Raw genomic sequence first — 17,196 nt, forward strand, 5'->3', positions numbered from 1 at the left:
TTGACTACCGACCAAAAGGTCCCTGGTTTAAATTCATGTTGATTCCTGGTTCAAATTCATGTGCTCCCTCACATGTGAATTTTGTAACCAGTCTGCCAGGTACCACCATCAGCAGGCAGGGCCAAGTTCAACATTGAGGCCAGGGCTACTCAACACATGGCCTGTGGGTTGCATGCAGCCCATGGTGCAATTTAGGTTCACATGAGGCTCAATGCATGACCCATGAGGGGATCCTTTCAACATGGCCTCCACTGGGAGCATGCTCCATGATGGTGAGGCATCTTCCAGGAGGGGTGAGCACTGAGAAATGCAAGTGGACAGGCTTGCTGGATCAGACAGGTACTTGCCTTGCTCGCCACAGCTTGGAACGCTCTGACTTGGAAACTTTTTCTGAGTGAAGTCACTTCAACAAATGAAGAACCTGAAGCTTGAATTTAAACACCTGAAACACTGGTATATAATTTTCTGTTTAAAAGTGCTCATTAAAAGTGATGTCATCTGGGTGGAAACCTGGTAAATATTGCATTTTATTAACATCAGCAGAACTGACTTAAATGGTGCCTGCGTGTTGTGTAGTCTTGCCTTAATCATATTAATGCCCGTGAGTGTGAAAGAAGCTATTTGCATTTATTTGCAACCACACTTAAGTTGTGGCCCTCAGCATGTTCTGTGCATATCTATCATTGTCATGAGGGATGGCCAGCAGCCTGGGGACTGAGGGGTTAACTGTACCTAGCCAGGTGGCAGTCAGCCAATAGAAATGCAGATAGGGATTTCAAATTGAGACAAAGGAATTTTTGGTTTTTCCCTCCTTTGTCCCTGAGCAGTGGACTCTCCAGATACTGAGGGGCACATGTCTCTCTTCAAGAAAAGACTCCTCACTTTCTGCAGGTAGGGTATAGTTTAGATAAATGTGCTAGGTGTTATTGTTTTATGGTTTGGGAATGGGACTCTGATGTCTGTGCATTTAAAAATGCATTTTCCTCTCCTTTGGAACTAAGTTTTTGGCCCATGGGAGTCCCCCATGAGTATATTAAGTGGTGACTTTTCCATCTAGTCAGTGTGCTTGTAACAGGAGTATTGTGGTGATAATAAAAGTTCTTTCTTTTTTTATTAACCTGGTATTGGTTTATTTTTATGTCCTGGTTTTACTTTAGGGTTGAGATTTCCCAAGTGATCTCTTCCTTGGTTTTTCGTACCATTACTTGGGTGGTAGCAGCGAATTTTTGTCCCCAAAATCTAGGTTAAGATTTTTGGGGGAAGCTTTATACCAAAGCCTGGAAAGATAAGGTTTTGGGATACTTTCGCAGGCCCCCACTTCTGCATTTATCGTGCCAGAGTGGGGAATCAGCGTTGACAGTATCATTGTGGGCCCCGGGGCTTCCAAAGTTGAGTAGCCCTGTGCTATAGCACCAGCCGCTGACATGCTGCAATCAGGAGTGTGCGGTGAATGTGCACAAGCCATGTAATTAGAGCAGGGATTTTTTGATTGTCAGTGTAACTTGCATAGAGAAATCATTAGAGTGTAGACAGGGCTGTGCAAAATACAGCCCAGGGCCCAAATCCGGCTGTCCAAACCACCGGATCTGGCCCACGGACCACCCTGCCGGGACCCTAAGGCATGCAGCTGCCACGGTTTAAAGTGCAGTCCAGGGGGCTTTCTCCTCTGCAGGCAGGGGGAGGCTTTGTGTGATCTTCCAGCCCCCAGCTCAATCCTCAGCTCCTATAGGCTGGAAATAACTAGGGCCTCAGGCCTGGTAACCTGGGTTTGCTAGGCCCAAACGTCTCCTCAGCCCTGCCCTCTTCCAGGGAGCTTCTTGCTTCCCTGGCAGTCAGGTCTCTACTGCCCTCCCTCCAGAGCAGCAGGCAGGTCTCTCGCCTCCTTCCAGGAGTCGCTCTTTATCAGGGTTGCCAGGTGTCCGGTATTCACCCGGACAGCCCGGTATTTTCAGCTCCTGTCCGGTAAAAAAATTCAGACAATACCAGACACCTAAAATGTCCGGTATTTTCTGAAATTTTCCCCGGCCAGGAAGCAAAAATGCTGGGCACCTGGCAACCCTACAAACCTCTCCCCGCCCCTCTGTGTGTAAGTCCTTGCTTACTTGGAGTCCTTTTTTTTTTTTTTTTTTTTTTTTTTTTTTTTTTGCACTCAACAATTTTGGTCTCTCCCCCGTCAACAGAATTTTTTCCTGGTTTTTGGGGGGGGGGGGTTGTCACGTGTTCGGTATTTTTGTTTGAACCATCTAACCCTACTCTTTATAACCTCCACCTGGGCCCTCATTAGCTGCCTCAGCTGGGCTTGCCTCTGACTCCACTCTCAGCCTCTTAAAGGGCCAGTATAGGGCAATGCGCTGTCACATCCACACATGGATGAAAAAGACTAGAGGGAACATTGCTAGCTACCCAGTAAAATCACTAAGAGCTGAAATCACTAAACACCTGAGTTAAGCAGTGTAACCTCCTAACATTGCAGAAGAGGCAGTGAATATTTAACAGCATTGTAGGTGAGAAAAGCAGTCCACTCCACACAGCAACTGCAGAGACTTCTGAGGCGGGACATGATACCCTGGGAACACATCTCTAAACTTTGAGTCTTCAATAACCAAGCACAGCCAGCTGGGAGTGGAGTGCCCGAGAGGGAAAGAGGTGTGATGTGTTAAAGGGACATTTGTTGGTCCATGGAAGGTGGGAAACTGAGGCAAAGGACACTACTCCATGCACTGAGGGATTGGGTTTTGGCTGATGGTCTCATGCTTTTGAATGTGATTGTGGCATTTCCCCAAATGAATGCTACTTTCCCTTTCATTCAAAGTTCTTTTTGGTAATACACAGGCTCAGTGCTTGCCAGAGTGTGCACCCAGAGGTGCGGGTGAGTTTTCCCAGGCTACTGGATGAGCGCTAGAGCCAGTTCTCTTTTGCTTTGCTAAGAGGAGCCACCTAACCAAGGAACCTGGCCTGTATTGCTACCAGCACCATCTGGCAGAGGAGTTCAGAGCCATCTGGTTCCTAGGGAGGCCCCAAGAGATTGGGACCTGGAACCAGAAGCAGGGATCCGGCCTGCCTCTGCACTCAGTAGTGGCAATGTCAAGTGACATGACCTGGCCCTAGCCCACTCCCAGCCATGTTGCTCAGAGTAGGGGGCTCAAGAGAAGGGTTGAAACTGCCTCCCCCACACTCACTGGCAGCCAAGGAGAAGCAGAAGAACATGGGTGGGAGCCAATGAAGGAGAACAGTTTGGGGCTGGGTCACGCTGCTTCCTGCCTTCAATGAGAGCAGAGTGGAGGGCCCAACCTCTGTTGCTGCTGCCAGCCTGTCTGTTAATCTCTTGGGCCCTGTTGCTCGGGCAGGGAGTAGGGTTGCCAGATGGTTTCAACAAAAATACCAGACACACTTGACATTACATCACAATCTACATTACATCTTATTTAGAAAATATCAGACATTTATATTTTCTCATTTATGTTTTCTCTGTTTGTTTCCCCAAACAGAAAGCTCAAATACTGGACTGTCCAGTTCAAAACTAGACACCTGGTAACCCTAGCAGGGAGCTTGGGAGAAGGGGTGGACTTGGGGAGGAGCAGGTGCAGGAAGAGGCAGAGCAGGGATGGCCTATGGTGGAAAGAGGGTTGTCCTGCAACCCCACAGAGATGATCCTTGAAGGGTTACATGAGGAACAAGAAACAATCCTAATGTAGGACAGATGCTGCACTCCCAGCTTCTCCCCCCCCTCCCCGGGATTACCCAAGGCACTGGGAGAGTGCTCCCCAAGCACTCCAGCTGTGGCCACTCTGCTGCTTTCATCCCTATTGATTGTAAGTCCCAGCTTCACAAATCCATGGCAGGGATGATTGACCGAGGGTTGGTCCTGCTTTGGGCAGGGGGCTGGACCTGATGACCTCCTGAGGTCTCTTCCAGCCAGAGGATTCTAGGATCCCTCTAACTCTGGGGCTGTGGGCCAGCTAGCGCGGTGGGGTGCGAAGGGGGGGGGGGAGTCCTACATGCACAGTGCACAGACACAATTCAGAAACTACATTTCCCAGAACACCTGGCACATGGGGCTTTTCAGACAGAGCTCCCACCTCGGTTCCCGTCCCTTCTTGGTGGGTGCTGGGAGGAGGGCGGAGTCGGGGACGACAAAGGGAGCCCGAGTGTGACCGACTCCCGGGGGAAAGTCGCACTGCTGCCTCCACTGTGCGCGGGGAGCCCGGGCTGAGCAGGAGGCTGTGCCCAGCCTGGGGGGGTCTGCTCCAGCCGGAGCTAACCTGGGGGCAGCCCGCCCCGCCCCGCCCCGCTGCGAGCCACAGCCTGCAGGTAACAGAGAGCCAGGGGCGGGGCGGGGCAGCGGCTGTGCCCCGTGTCCGTGGGAGCCCGAGATCTGCTCCCCGTGTGATCGCGGCCGCGGGTGGGCTCAGCGCTGCGGTGTCCCGCTTGGTCCCGGCCCTGCTGCGCTCTGGAGCACCCCTGGGAGAGATGGGAGGGGCGGGGACCAGCCCCCTCCCCCGGGGCTCCTGCGTGGCCGGGAGAAGGGGGCGAGGGAGCCCCAGCTGGGAGGAAAAGCGGAAGGAAGGGGCTGGGAAAGGGGCAGAGGGAACCAGGTCTGGGCAGCCGGGGACCCCGAGGGGGGAGTGAGAGCCCCTGTGAGGTACCGCTGCCCCCTCCCATGGTGAGAACAGTCCCCGGCCTCCCCCTTTCTTTAGAGAGCAAGTGTCCAAAGCTAGGATCCCTCTTTCCTCTCAGATCCTTGAGAAGTTCTGTCTCCCCCTCCCTCCCTGGGTGTTCCCCATTTTCTCTCCCCATCTCCAATGCCCAGTTTGTATCCTTCTTATTTTGGGGTGCCCCCAACCCCCGTTTTACCTACAGTGGTTTGTCCTGGGTTGGGTGGGAAATTTGTTCCCAGAGGCTGTGTCTAGACTGGCCGCTTGAATTTCCGCAAGAACACTGATTTCCTACTGTCTGAAATCAGTGCTTCTTGAGGAAATACTAGGCTGCTCCCGTTTGGGCAAAAGTCCTTTTGTGCAAAGCTTTTGCACAAAAGGGCCAGTGTAGACAGCTCAGATTTGTTTTGCGCAAAAAACCCCCAATTGCTAAAATGGTGATCGGGCCTTTTTTTGTGCAAAAGCGCGTCTAGATTGGCACGGACGCTTTTCTGCAAAAAGTGCTTTTGCGGAAAAGCGTCCATGCCAATCTAGACGCGCTGTTCCGCAAATGCTTTTAACAGAAAACTTTTCCGTTAAAAGCATTTGCGGAAAATCATGCCAGTCTAGACATAGCCAGAGAGATTTCTGAAATGGGAAGGTTGGGGTAAGAGGAGTCAAGCAGTTATGGGACAGCTATGCTAGGGCCTGAAAGGCATAATCAAGGATGGGGGCAAAGGAGCAGGCTGAGGCGTGGGAAGCTCAAGATGAGGTGATGCCAGTGGGTGACAGAGGGCAGTCGCTGTTTCCCTGGTGGAGTTTGCAAAAATAGGGGTCGATGGGGAGGGGCTTTTTAAAATAAAGAATCGTTCATCAGTGTATCTACTTAATGCAGTGAGCGGCAACCTAGACTGCATGAATGGTTCTTCATCACAGTGGCCTGCAAGAGTGTCATAACTAAGACGGTTTCATGGAAGCGGGCAGTTTTGCTCACAGTGTGAGTACCTAGAATTTGCAGGGGTGCCAATTGAACTGTAGCAGGGCTTTGACTGGATGCCGAGGAAGCACTCAACTCTCACAGTCAGTGTGTGCTGATATCACCCACCCTTGCTGTACTCATGTGTCCCTTTTGTAATGTTGATAGGGGAAAAAACTATATGGCTGAAAACCAGCAGGATCTGACAACATTGCATGGGAGCAATGATGAAGAAAACATCTCTCAGGCCGCACATAGCGCCCTCCACTGGCATAGTCTCATAGCAATTTAACGTCTATACCAATGTTCCTTCTAGTCTTTTCCATCCATGTGTGGAATACATTTTGTTTTGTGCACTAAGGCATGTGAGTGTGCACCACTGCTAGAAACAAAACCCCCTAGTTGTGGACCCTTTGTTCATGTATAAGTATAGACAATATAAGTCTTATGCTGTAGAACCCACAGTGTGTGTAGCTGCTAGGATTTGTAATGGTCATGCAGTTATTTTAACATTTTTTTTACATCCCTAGAGGGGGGTTGGAATAAGGTCACTGTGAGCTTCACAGCATGACAGAACCTAGATCAGCGGTGGGCAACCCTGCAGCCAATGGGCTACATGTGGCCTGTTGGGGTTCTATGTGCGGACCACCAAACATGTTGTTTACCACTGCCTACATGCAGGGTTGCCAGATTCCGCTAATTCCCATCCACGGAGTTTTTTCTGATATGACACACATGTAAAGTGAGGGCTTGTGAAGTGAGGTGTGGGCTGATTGCACACAACATTGTGAGAGTCGTGCGCTCCCCCTGCATCCAATCAAAGCGCCGCTACGGTTTAGTTGGCTCACCCTGCAAATTCTAGGTACATCCGCGCCGTAACCAAAACTACCCTCTCCTGGGAGACCATCTTGGTTACAACAATCTTGCTGCCCATTGAGATGGGGGGGGCCACTCATGTGGCCCACTCACTAGCCTGTGTTTCCCATCATTGACCTAGAATGCCCTTTTGCAGTGGAAAAGCCTAGTGGGGAATTGTGTGGAATAGACAAAAGCCCCTCTGAATTCTCTCACATGGCCCTTCTCACTCTGGCAGGCTACAGAATAACGTCTATGTTTTGCTCCCGACTATCCTGTCCATCTGGGGGGAAGGAAATGGCTGCCATGGAGCTGGCTCAGGTATGGGTTTATCAGGGAGCTGGTGGTGGGTTCTGCTTGCAGGGAGAGTAGCTCTAAATGCATAGGAGAGTAGATGGCAGAAAATATCTAGAGTGGAGAAAGTGTGTGGGGCAGAGCAGGATGTGACAAAGCTACTCAATCTTGTGTGATCTGAAGCCTAGTTTCAAGAAACACAAGCTGGGAGAGGAATTTTTCCTCTTTGTGCAATAGGAAATAACCCTGTAAGGCTGTGGTTCTCAACTGGTGGTCCATGATGACTTTTTCAGTGGTCCACAGGAACATTGTCCAAAGTCACACAGCATGAGCAGGTGCCGCCATTAGGCTGTTTTACGCCGTGTTCACAAGCATGCGTCGCATCATCCATAGCATCACCTAGGACGCAACCATGTTGTGTTGCCAGTAACTTCTGTCTGAGGCTCTGAGCGTCATTGTAGCTGCCGCCGTCGTGCTGAGCGGTTGCTGTGTTGTTCATCTTGTGCTACATGTGTTGGAGGTGGTCCACGAAAAGTTTTCGATTGGCCTGGTGGTCTGTGGACTGAAACGAGTTGAGAACCTTTGGGCTGTGTCTAGACTGGCAAGTTTTTCCACAAAATCATCTGCTTTTGCGGAAAAACTTGCCAGCTGTCTACGCTGGCCGCTTGAATTTCCAGAAAAGCACTGACGATCTCATGTAAGATCGTCAGTGCTTTTCCGGAAATACTATGCTGCTCCCGTTTGGGCAAAAGTCTTTTTCCGAAAGACTTTTGCGCAAAAGGGCCAGTGTAGACAGCACAGTACTGTTTTCCGCAAAAAAGCCCCGATCGCGAAAATGGCGATTGGGGCTTTTTTGTGGAAAACCGCGTCTAGATTGGCCACGGACGCTTTTCTGCAAAAAGTGCTTTTGCGGAAAAGCATCCTGACAATCTAGATGTGCTTTTCCGAAAATGCTTTTAACGGAAAACTTTTCCGTTAAAAGCATTTTCGGAAAATCATGCCAGTGTAGACGTAGCCCTGCTATAAGGGCTTGGAAAACTTCCCAGATCCCCTGTGCTGGAGCTTGGATCTACTGACACTTCATTATTTACTACACCCCCAAATCTTTGTATCAACTCTAAACTGTATCAGTGAAGATTTTACATTCTCTTCCAAGTCTTTGATAGTTCAGGGCCAAGAACCAGTCCCTGAGGGAACCCACTAGAAATACATCCACTAGATCATGTTTCCCCATTTATAATCCTAAATTGAGGTCTATCATTTAGCCTGTTTTTAATCTATTCTGGGTTTATTTTGTGTCATTCTAGTTATTTAATCAACCTTCTGACTTGCATTCCTTTGCCATTGACTTCCATATATTTTACTGAGAGGGTGTTGGGAAGGGATTTCTTCCAGGGGGCTGTTTGCACCCTGCTGGAATCTCCATCTTCTGACTCCGGCTCTGGCTAGTCAGCATGTGATGAATGTAAAGCCCCTGCTTCCCTTTGTCAACTGGGAGAGACAAAGTTTCTCTCTTTCACCACTTCCCTCATGCCTCTTCGCTGCTTGGGGTTGGACTCTGAACATCTGGCTCCCAGAACTTAAATTTACCTGGCCCTCCTCTCCTGAGAATAATGGAACAAAATACAGGACTATGTAGCATTTTAAAGACTAACAAGATGGTTTATTAGATGATGAGCTTTCGTGGGCCAGACCCACTTCCTCAGATCAAATAGTGGAAGAAAATAGTCACTGCCATATATACCAAAGGATACAATTAAAAAAAATGAACACATATGAAAAGGACAAATCACATTTCAGAACAGAAGGTGGATGCAGGGGTGGGGGGAAAGGAAGGTGAATGCCTGTGAGTTAATGATATTAGAGGTGGGGAAGGGTAGATGTCTGTGAGTTAATAGTATTAGAGGTGATAATTGGGGAAGCTATCTTTGTAATGGGTAAGATAGCTGGAGACTTACCCATTCCAAAGATAGCTTCCCCAATTATCACCTCTAATACTATTAACTCACAGACATCTACCCTTCCCCACCTCTAATATCATTAACTCACAGGCATTCACCTTCCTTCCCCCCCCCCCTGCATCCCTCTTCTGTTCTGAAATGTGATTTGTCCTTTTCATATGTGTTCATTTTTTTAAATTGTATCCTTTGGTATAGATGGTTGTGACTATTTTCTTCCACTATTTGCTCTGAGGAAGTGGGTCTGGCCCACGAAAGCTCATCATCTAATAAACCATCTTGTTAGTCTTTAAAGTGCTACATAGTCCTGTATTTTGTTTCAGCTACACCAGACTAACACGGCTACATTTCTATCACTATTCTATGAGAATAATGGGATTGTCACAGAGGCAGCAGGTACTGAGTATGGTCCTATTGCTCTTTCAGGAGTCAGTGACCTTCGAGGAGGTGGCTGTGTATTTCACCAGGGCCGAGTGGGCTCTGCTGGACCCCGCTCAGAGAGCCCTCTACAGAGCCGTCATGCAGGAGAACTATGAGATGGTGGCCTTGTTGGGTAAGCAACAATATTCCCTGTAAATTGTATGCTGGTGCAGCTGCTCAAGAGAGATTCAAATGTTGCCCCGCTGATTAGCAGAGCACCAACAGTTAGGTTTTTGTTTCTAATGGTGGTGCATGTTCACACATGCCTCAGTGTGCAGTGTGTAGAAAATTATTCTACCCAGGAATGGAAAAAATCTGCACATGAATGGGTCACACCCATGTCCAAGAAACTTGTTGGGCTGCAGGAAGCTCTGCAACTCTTGGCTGGGAACCCAGGAGCAGTATTGAAATAATGGTGTCACGGTAAGGTTTTGCCATCTTTCCTTCTGTGTTGCTGCTACCAGCTGAAGTAAATGCAGAATTACTGTGAGACCCATACAATAACCTTACAAATGTCTCTTTCCCCCCAATGCCCTTTTGGATTGGGACCCCCAGTTTGAGAAACACTGGTGTCCCTGGTGAGATCTGTATAGTATAGGGTAAAAGTACACAAAAGATCAGATTTCGTGGTCTGGGATGCCTCTTTCACAGCCATGAATTTTGCTAGGGCCCTAACTTTAAAGAGTGTCTGGGTCAGGGGTGGGAAAAAGGGCCTCCGTGGGCTGGATCCAGCCTGCGGAGGCCCTGTCCCTCCCCCACCTCTAGGCCAATTAGGGCCTGATTGGCCTGGGGGTGGTAGGAGTACAGAAAGTTTCCTCTGTCCTGCCTCTGCCCTGCAAGAAGTGCGTGGTGCTTAGAAGCACCATGCACTCTTGGCAGGGCGGGAGGAGACTTTGCAAGCTCCTTTGACCCCCAAACCTTGATTGACCTGGGGGCATGGGCACTTAGGGGGAACTTTTGGGGCGAGGGGCAAGGCACTTACCCACCCCTAGACCAATCATCATCTGTGGGTGGGGGAGCAGGGAAGTATCCTGTCCCTGTCCCTTCCTCTTGAGGCCCCGCCCCTTCCGGTGTGGCCCAGCGCCACTTCAAAAATTTCTGAAGTGGTCCCCTGCAAAAAATTATTGCCCACTCCTGGTCTGAAACCAACCCACATAAATGGAATCACCTACAGAGATGGAATAAGTGTCACCTATCAATGGAAAGATCTCTGTTTGGCTGGGTGAAGCATACATTGGCCTCGTTATATTTTTGGGAGCAGCAAGAACTGGACTCAGACACAGGGAGTTCTACTGGAGCTAAAACAAATGGGCAGGTGCAGGGAAATGAAACCAAACTGTTTTCTACTACAGTGTGGGCATTGTCCAGCATGGACTATGTTTTCATCTTTGCTTCTTTCTGCTAATCTAAGGACATTCCAATGCTGTGTTTTGGTTGACTGATAAACTCCACTGTGTTTTAAAAGTCTGGCTAGCGTCATGGCAAAAACTGGCTGAGTTATATAGACTCTCAGGAAGTCTCAATAGTTGCCAGTCCCAGCCTCTGCCCTGAGTCCTGGAGATGAGTCAGGTGTCTGTGGTCAGAAATTGGGGTGTGTGTGTGTGTGATCCTGTGTGCCTTGCCCATGCATCATCTGTGCCCCAGCCTCTATCTTGCACTCTGGGGAGGAGTCAGATGTTCCTGGGCAGAAATTGAGGGGAGGAGGGGCATCACACTTCATGTCCACCCACTCTCTGATCAGCAATTCTGCATGTGAAAAGTGATTCTAGAAATGAAGAGTCATTTTGGGAAAACGATGCAGTAAGTCACAATTTCCAGAAAACACTGTCCCAGTCATGACATGAAATACAATAGTCTCAAGCCATATGCTGGTATCCATCAGATCAGTTATTCTGCCCTTATATTGTTCACTTTGCCGGTGGGTTTTACCACTTCCCCCATTCTGTGTTTTGTCTAATTAGATTGTAAATTCTTCTGCTATTCTATTTGTACTATGCCTAATACAATGGGGACACACTATTAAATTGGCCGTTGGGCACTAATGTAATGAACGTGATTTATAATCATAATAACTTGCCTGCCACTTGGAGCCAAGGAAGGTGGTCTTGAGATGTTTCTTCTTAAAAAATTAGCTGGGGACAAAACCACGGACTATACTTTCTGATAAGTATCCCACAAATTCCCCTGACCTCCCTCGTGTTCTTTGCCTTGAGTAGGGTTTCCAGTTTCCAAACCTGATATGATCTTCCGACTGGAACGAGGGGAAGAACCATGGGTCCCAGATCTGGAGGGCTCTGAGAAACAAGTGCCCCCGAGAGCTGCTTGCACAGGTGAGGAATGCAGGAAACACGAGGGATTTCCTAGAAGAATCTTGTGAGCTCTCCAAGTTTGGGATTGTTCCCAGCAGGAGTGGAGTCGTTACGGCAAATGTCACTTATGGTTTCCCATCTATGCTGACTGCCAACTGGCAACAAGTCCCTCTCTAATCTCGCTTTGCCCCAAGTAGATCTGGTGAGATCTGGACCCAGAACTGATTTCTTCTTCTCTTTCCTCTGGGGAAGAGTTTTGGGTAAAATCAGATCCTGATAGGTTTTTTTCTCCCTACAGCTTATATTTTTGTTTCTTTTCACATTTTTCCATTTCTCTCACTAAGATTTCCTTTCTCTCTGAAGCAGAAAGTGACTGATGTCTGGATTTTCTCTTCCACCATCAGGTGATGGGATCATGAGTAAGAACGAGAATAATCATCAGGAGGAATATGAGGAGCAAGTAGAACCACAGGGGATGTTATCAGAAAGACTCAAAGGGACTGTTTCTGAGAATTGTGCAAAAGCCTTTGAGAGTCAGCACAGGACAGAGGAAAACTTGTGTAGCCGCTCAGGCTGTATTGTACATGAGGGAATTAGCTTGGAAGAGATGCACTACACATGCCATGAGTGTGGGGAAAGCTTTGATGAGAGCTCAGATCTTTTTACACATCAGCGAATCCACAGAGGAGAGAGACCCTATGCATGCTCCGAGTGTGGGAAAAGCTTCAATCAGAGCTCTGCCCTCATCACGCATTGGCGAATCCACACGGGCGAGACACCCTACACATGCCCGGAGTGTGGGAAAAGCTTCAATCAGAGCTCCCACCTCATCACGCACAGGAGAATCCACACAGGCGAGACGCCCTACGCATGCTTAGAATGTGGGAAATGCTTCAGTCAGAGCTCCGCCCTCATCACACATCAGCGAATCCACACGGGAGAGACGCCCTATGCATGCTCAGAGTGTGGGAAAAGCTTCAATCGTAGCTCTGCCCTTATTAGACATCGGAGAATCCACACTGGTGAGACGCCCTACACCTGTCCTGAGTGTGGGAAGAGCTTTGGTCACAGCTCTGCCCTTATCACACATCAGAGAATCCACACAGGTGAGACGCCGTATGCATGCTCTGAGTGCGGGAAATGCTTCAGTCAGAGCGCAAACCTAATTAGGCATCGGAGAATCCACACAGGAGAGACGCCCTACCTGTGCCTGGAGTGCGGGAAACGCTTCAATCAGCGCTCAGCCCTTACCACGCATCAGAGAATCCACACGGGAGAGATGCCATATGCATGCCCTGAGTGTGGGAAACGCTTCAGTTATAGCTCTGCCCTCATCACGCATCAGAGAATCCACACTGGCGAGATGCCCTACACATGTCCTGAGTGTGGGAAACGCTTCAATCGGAGCTCAAACCTCATCACTCACCAGAGAATCCACACAGGCATCTCTTCTTACAGATGTGCCGAGTGCGGAAAACGCTTCAGCCATAGCTCAGCCCTTATTAGACACCGGAGAATCCATACAGGGGAGACGCCTTACACATGCTCGGAGTGTGGGAAACGTTTCAATCAGAGCTCAAACCTCATCACGCACTGGAGAATCCACACGGGAGAGATGCCTTATACATGCTCAGAGTGTGGGAAACGCTTCAGTCAGAGCTCTGCCCTGATCACGCATCAGCGAATCCACACAGGAGAGATGCCCTACACATGTGTGGAGTGTGGGAAAAACTTTAGTCAGGGCTCAGCACTTACTAGACATCAGAAAATCCACATGGCAGAGTACTATAAGAAATGCCTTGGCTAGGGCAAGCCAAAGATTTGTATTAGTCACATTTGATAGTTCCCACATCAATGTTCCCTCTAAGTTTTCCATTCACATGCAGAATAAATTTTGTTACATACACAACAAGTAGCAATGCATGCTGTCAGATGTGGACACTCTCTGCTAATTAGCTGAGCTGCATTTGAATCTCTCCTGGGTGGGCACCCAAGTGCTCAGCTTACATGGAACACGGATGCAGAGGTGCACCACCAGTAGAAACACATGCTACTGTCAGCACTCTGCTAATCAGCAGGATAGCCACTCTCATAGATGGCCTCTCAGGTCTCCCACCTTGTGATCTTTGAACCATCTTCACCATAGCCTCTGAGCTCCCCCAGATGAGTTGCATTTTTCAGCTCCCCCTTCTTTGGGGGTCAGTCTTGTGATCCTCTCTATCAACTCCTTTCCTTGTGAGTCATAGGAGTGTGAGTCTCTCTTGCCAGGAACGTCTATCTGTCTCAGATCAAGGAGAGAGGTTTGATTCTAACAAGCCAGATCTACCTGTGCCCAGAATCCACTAGGATTGTACCTGCAGTTAGATGCTCAAATTATAGAATCCTAGATTAGGGTTGGAAGCAGTATTCCCTCTAATCTTTTCCATTCATGTGCAGAATACATTTTTACATGCACCAAGATGTATGTGGATGTGCACCATCAATAGAAACAAAACATAGCTGCGGGTGCTCTCCTTATTAGCTTGGTGGCATTTTAATCTCTTCTGGGTGGCCACCCAAGTGCACAGTTTACAGGGAGCACTGGTTAGAAGAGACCTTAAGAGATCATCTACTGCAGGTGTGGGGAGCCCAACAGAGATACCAGTTGGGGGCCACACAAAAGTAAGAAGCAAAAAAAATTAAAAACAAAAAGCGCCCACGTGCACACACATGCGCGCACACACAAATATTTTGATGCAGTGTGATTTTTTTTCTTTTGCATTTGGAATTTTAGTGTGATGGCTGAGTTTGTTTTTCCTTGCTGAGCCTTGCTATGTCTGCTGGAACTGAAGTTATTGCTATTTGTAACTGGCTTTCCAGGTTTAAATCTGTTAGTTTGGCATGCAGGGAGTTCTTGGCAAGAAATAGCTTTGGAAAGAGCTATCAGCAGCAGTATGTAGTGCCAAATAGTGACGCAATTTTTATCACGTCTCCTCAAGTTCGGAAATTTATCGGTACCTGCATAGAGTCCATAGAATTCCAGTAGAAGCAGGTTTTTCAATTTAGGCACAAGTTCATTGTTTCTTGGCATTTCTGTAAGTTCATGTTGAAAGGCTTCAGGTACATTGAGTACTTCTACATTGAGTGGGTTGGAAAAATGTCTAATTCCAGTTCCTTCGATCTTAGGTCTGGAAATCGGATGCAAAATTTGTCATGTAAACTTGAGCACTCCCTGGCGTAACTTAACTGTTGATGCAGGTTTTTGTGTTTGAAGTGTGGAAAATTGTGCCATGTTGTACCTTTTCCAGTTGCATTTTCCACATCATTCATTTATGTTCAAACGTCAAAACATTTGAAAATAAGAAACTGGTTAGGCCCTGTCAAGTGGGCACGAATGTCAGCCATGAAGGCACGGTCCCACAGACGCATGGGGTTGCCCCTTTTTCCCTTTTCCCAGCTCCCCATGCTGGCAAGGAAGTTCTGGGGCTTGCCCAACTGTGGCCACTCCTTCCTCCCTTTTTCTGGGCACCGCATGCAGGGAAGAGACTTGGGTATCCATCCCTTCCACTCCTGGAAGGGATTTCCCCTCCCCACCCCTTCCTTCCGGTCCCACACTTCTCCTTAATTGTTAAGGAGGCATTGCTGGCAGCGTGTGGCTGGGGCTGCCAGATGCTGCTCCCTGCTGCAGCTACGCTATGAAAGGAAGGGACGAGGTGGAGGGAGTGTGTGGAGAAACTGGCCCCGCTGTGGCCTCCTCTTCCTCCCAAAAGGTGCCCCAGGCTTGGAAGGGCTCAGGGGCTTCCTGTCCTTCCCAGTCCTGCCTAGCTCCTTACCAGCAAGTGGAGGAGTTGCTGGCAGTGTCTGCAGCCACCTGAGGCTGGCAAGGAGCTCTAGCTGCTTCGCTGCTGCCTGGCTGCCCGGTGCGGGGGAAGGGCAGCAAGCACAGAAACGCCGGAGGAGCTCCCATTTGCACCAGGGCTCCAGCACGTGGCGTTCCCCCTTTGGCCAGTTCAACCTGCGCACGCCTCTTCTATGTGCAGGAGAGGAGCCAGAAATGCCTGGCCAGCGCTGCAGGTGAGGCTAGGGATAGTCTTTATAGTGGCCCCTGGGGCCTCCTCGCAGCGTTGACCTGGTTGCTGGACCCCCCGGGGACTCAATTAAACTGTTTGGGGTGGGGGTGGAGGTTCCTCATCCCTGACCTACTGCAACCCCCTGCTTAAAGCAGGACCATCATTTTAAAAATCCACCATAGTCCCTCTTGGAAGGTTTCCAGGTAAATTCCCTCTGTTCGCCACTCATTCAGTTTGCAACGGGCCACTTTTTTAATATGGCTGCAGCGCAAAGCAGTTGGGCCAATTCAAAGCCCTTCCCTCCAACTAACCCCTCAGGACCCATCTGGAACAAAGAACTCCCAAATCACACTTTTCAAACAAACACACAAACGGTCCCTGCAACTAGCTCCAGTCAAAACAAAGGGTCCCAGCAGACACTCAGATCAGTCTCCCAATGTAGCACTCACCATAGCTCCTCTCAGACAGTTCCCAGGCAAACTCTGTTGTCTCTTGTTGACCAAGTTAATGATCTTGGAGTACAAACAACTGCAATTATTGTGCTGACCTAAGCTATGGGCAGTAGTTGGCTGTAGTTTCCCCCTTGACCTGACCTAAGCTTGCTAATTTTTCCTAATTTAAACAAATCATGAGCATCACAGTTCTGCTATTCCCCCCATTTCAAATAGTTTGTTGTCTAGTTTTCCCTTTTAAGGGAAAATTGTTTCCTTCCCTCTTGTCCTCATTTTGTTTAGGGTGTGCTGGAAAGTAGATCTCTTTTGTACCATTTTCCTCACTTGAAATACATTGAATTAGAACAAAGAGCAGGAACAGAGTTAGGGAAAAATGGCACTTTACTCTCTGTGACACCAGAAAAATATAGGGTGAGTCAGGGATTTACTTCCTCCCCATAACAATCACAATCCGCACCTCATCCCATCAGCTTTCGCATGCGTCAGAATAGAGTTTTTTCCTTGTGTGCCATATCCGCACCTCCTGCTCCACATGATGCAGTGTTCTCTATTCTCTGTGTTTGGCACCACACTTTGATTCTCAAATGCTCTCATGGCACTGGAGATTGAAGTGTCACAAAACTGGAGGGAAAATTTGAATGGATTCCAGACACAGATTAATTGTACTATGCTTTTAATCCCTTTTTTGTTTTTAATCTGTTGGCAAAGTTGCTTCTGAACTTTTCCTTGCTGATCTGGGAGTTTTGTTTACAGATGGGAAGGTGTGCTGTTCCCCCCCCTTTTCCCCCTATTATGATGATGTGAAATATCTTGTAAATAACAGGACAATAATAACAAGGTGATACTGATTGAAGAAGGTTTGAATACATCCGAGGAGAATGCAGTGCAAGATTCTGTTGTTGTTTTGAGTCATCATATGTAAACTATTCTGGAATTTCCTTTTCTATGAAATGGAAAGTGCCTTTATTGCTGCTGTGCCACTGTGCACGTGCAGAATTCATGTCTAGCACAGAATTCCCACAGGAGTATTTTGTGCTCTTTTGTATTGCAGATTCCTCTCTGTTGCCTGATAGCCATTTAGTCACATAACTGAATATTAGTTTTATTTACCTGAGCATGTCTCAGATTTAGTCAGGACTTTGCGACAATTGAACATTTGCCAAACTGTAATTATATATATAATATTTCTTTTTTCCTCACCTCCATGTTGCTATAGGGAAAGTTTAACTGCAATTCAGTCACTAACAGC

The 17,196-nt window shown here is 48.2% G+C and overlaps 2 protein-coding genes across 4 annotated transcripts in view; both read left to right on the forward strand.

Annotated features, from left to right (window-relative positions):
• LOC102443733 (uncharacterized) overlaps positions 1-17,196 on the forward strand; it is a 277,521-nt gene that overhangs the window by 193,665 nt on the left and 66,660 nt on the right. The gene's annotated exons all lie outside the window — the stretch shown is intronic.
• Positions 787-17,106, forward strand: LOC102444424 (uncharacterized). Of its 3 annotated transcripts, XM_075907167.1 has the most exons (5): positions 4,181-4,311; positions 6,704-6,786; positions 9,144-9,270; positions 11,354-11,467; positions 11,851-17,106. In XM_075907167.1, the coding sequence occupies exons 2-5, from the start codon at positions 6,721-6,723 to the stop codon at positions 13,251-13,253; spliced, it is 1,710 nt and encodes a 569-aa protein (XP_075763282.1). In that variant the 5' UTR covers positions 4,181-4,311; positions 6,704-6,720; the 3' UTR covers positions 13,254-17,106. The 3 variants fall into 3 exon arrangements, with proteins under 3 accessions (XP_025036535.2, XP_075763282.1, XP_075763283.1); XM_025180750.2 differs by lacking the exons at positions 4,181-4,311; positions 6,704-6,786 and adding an exon at positions 787-891; XM_075907168.1 differs by lacking the exon at positions 6,704-6,786 and having other exon boundaries at positions 4,206-4,311.

This window comes from Pelodiscus sinensis, chromosome 24 (genome assembly GCF_049634645.1).
Source record: "Pelodiscus sinensis isolate JC-2024 chromosome 24, ASM4963464v1, whole genome shotgun sequence".
NCBI lineage: Eukaryota > Metazoa > Chordata > Testudines > Trionychidae > Pelodiscus > Pelodiscus sinensis.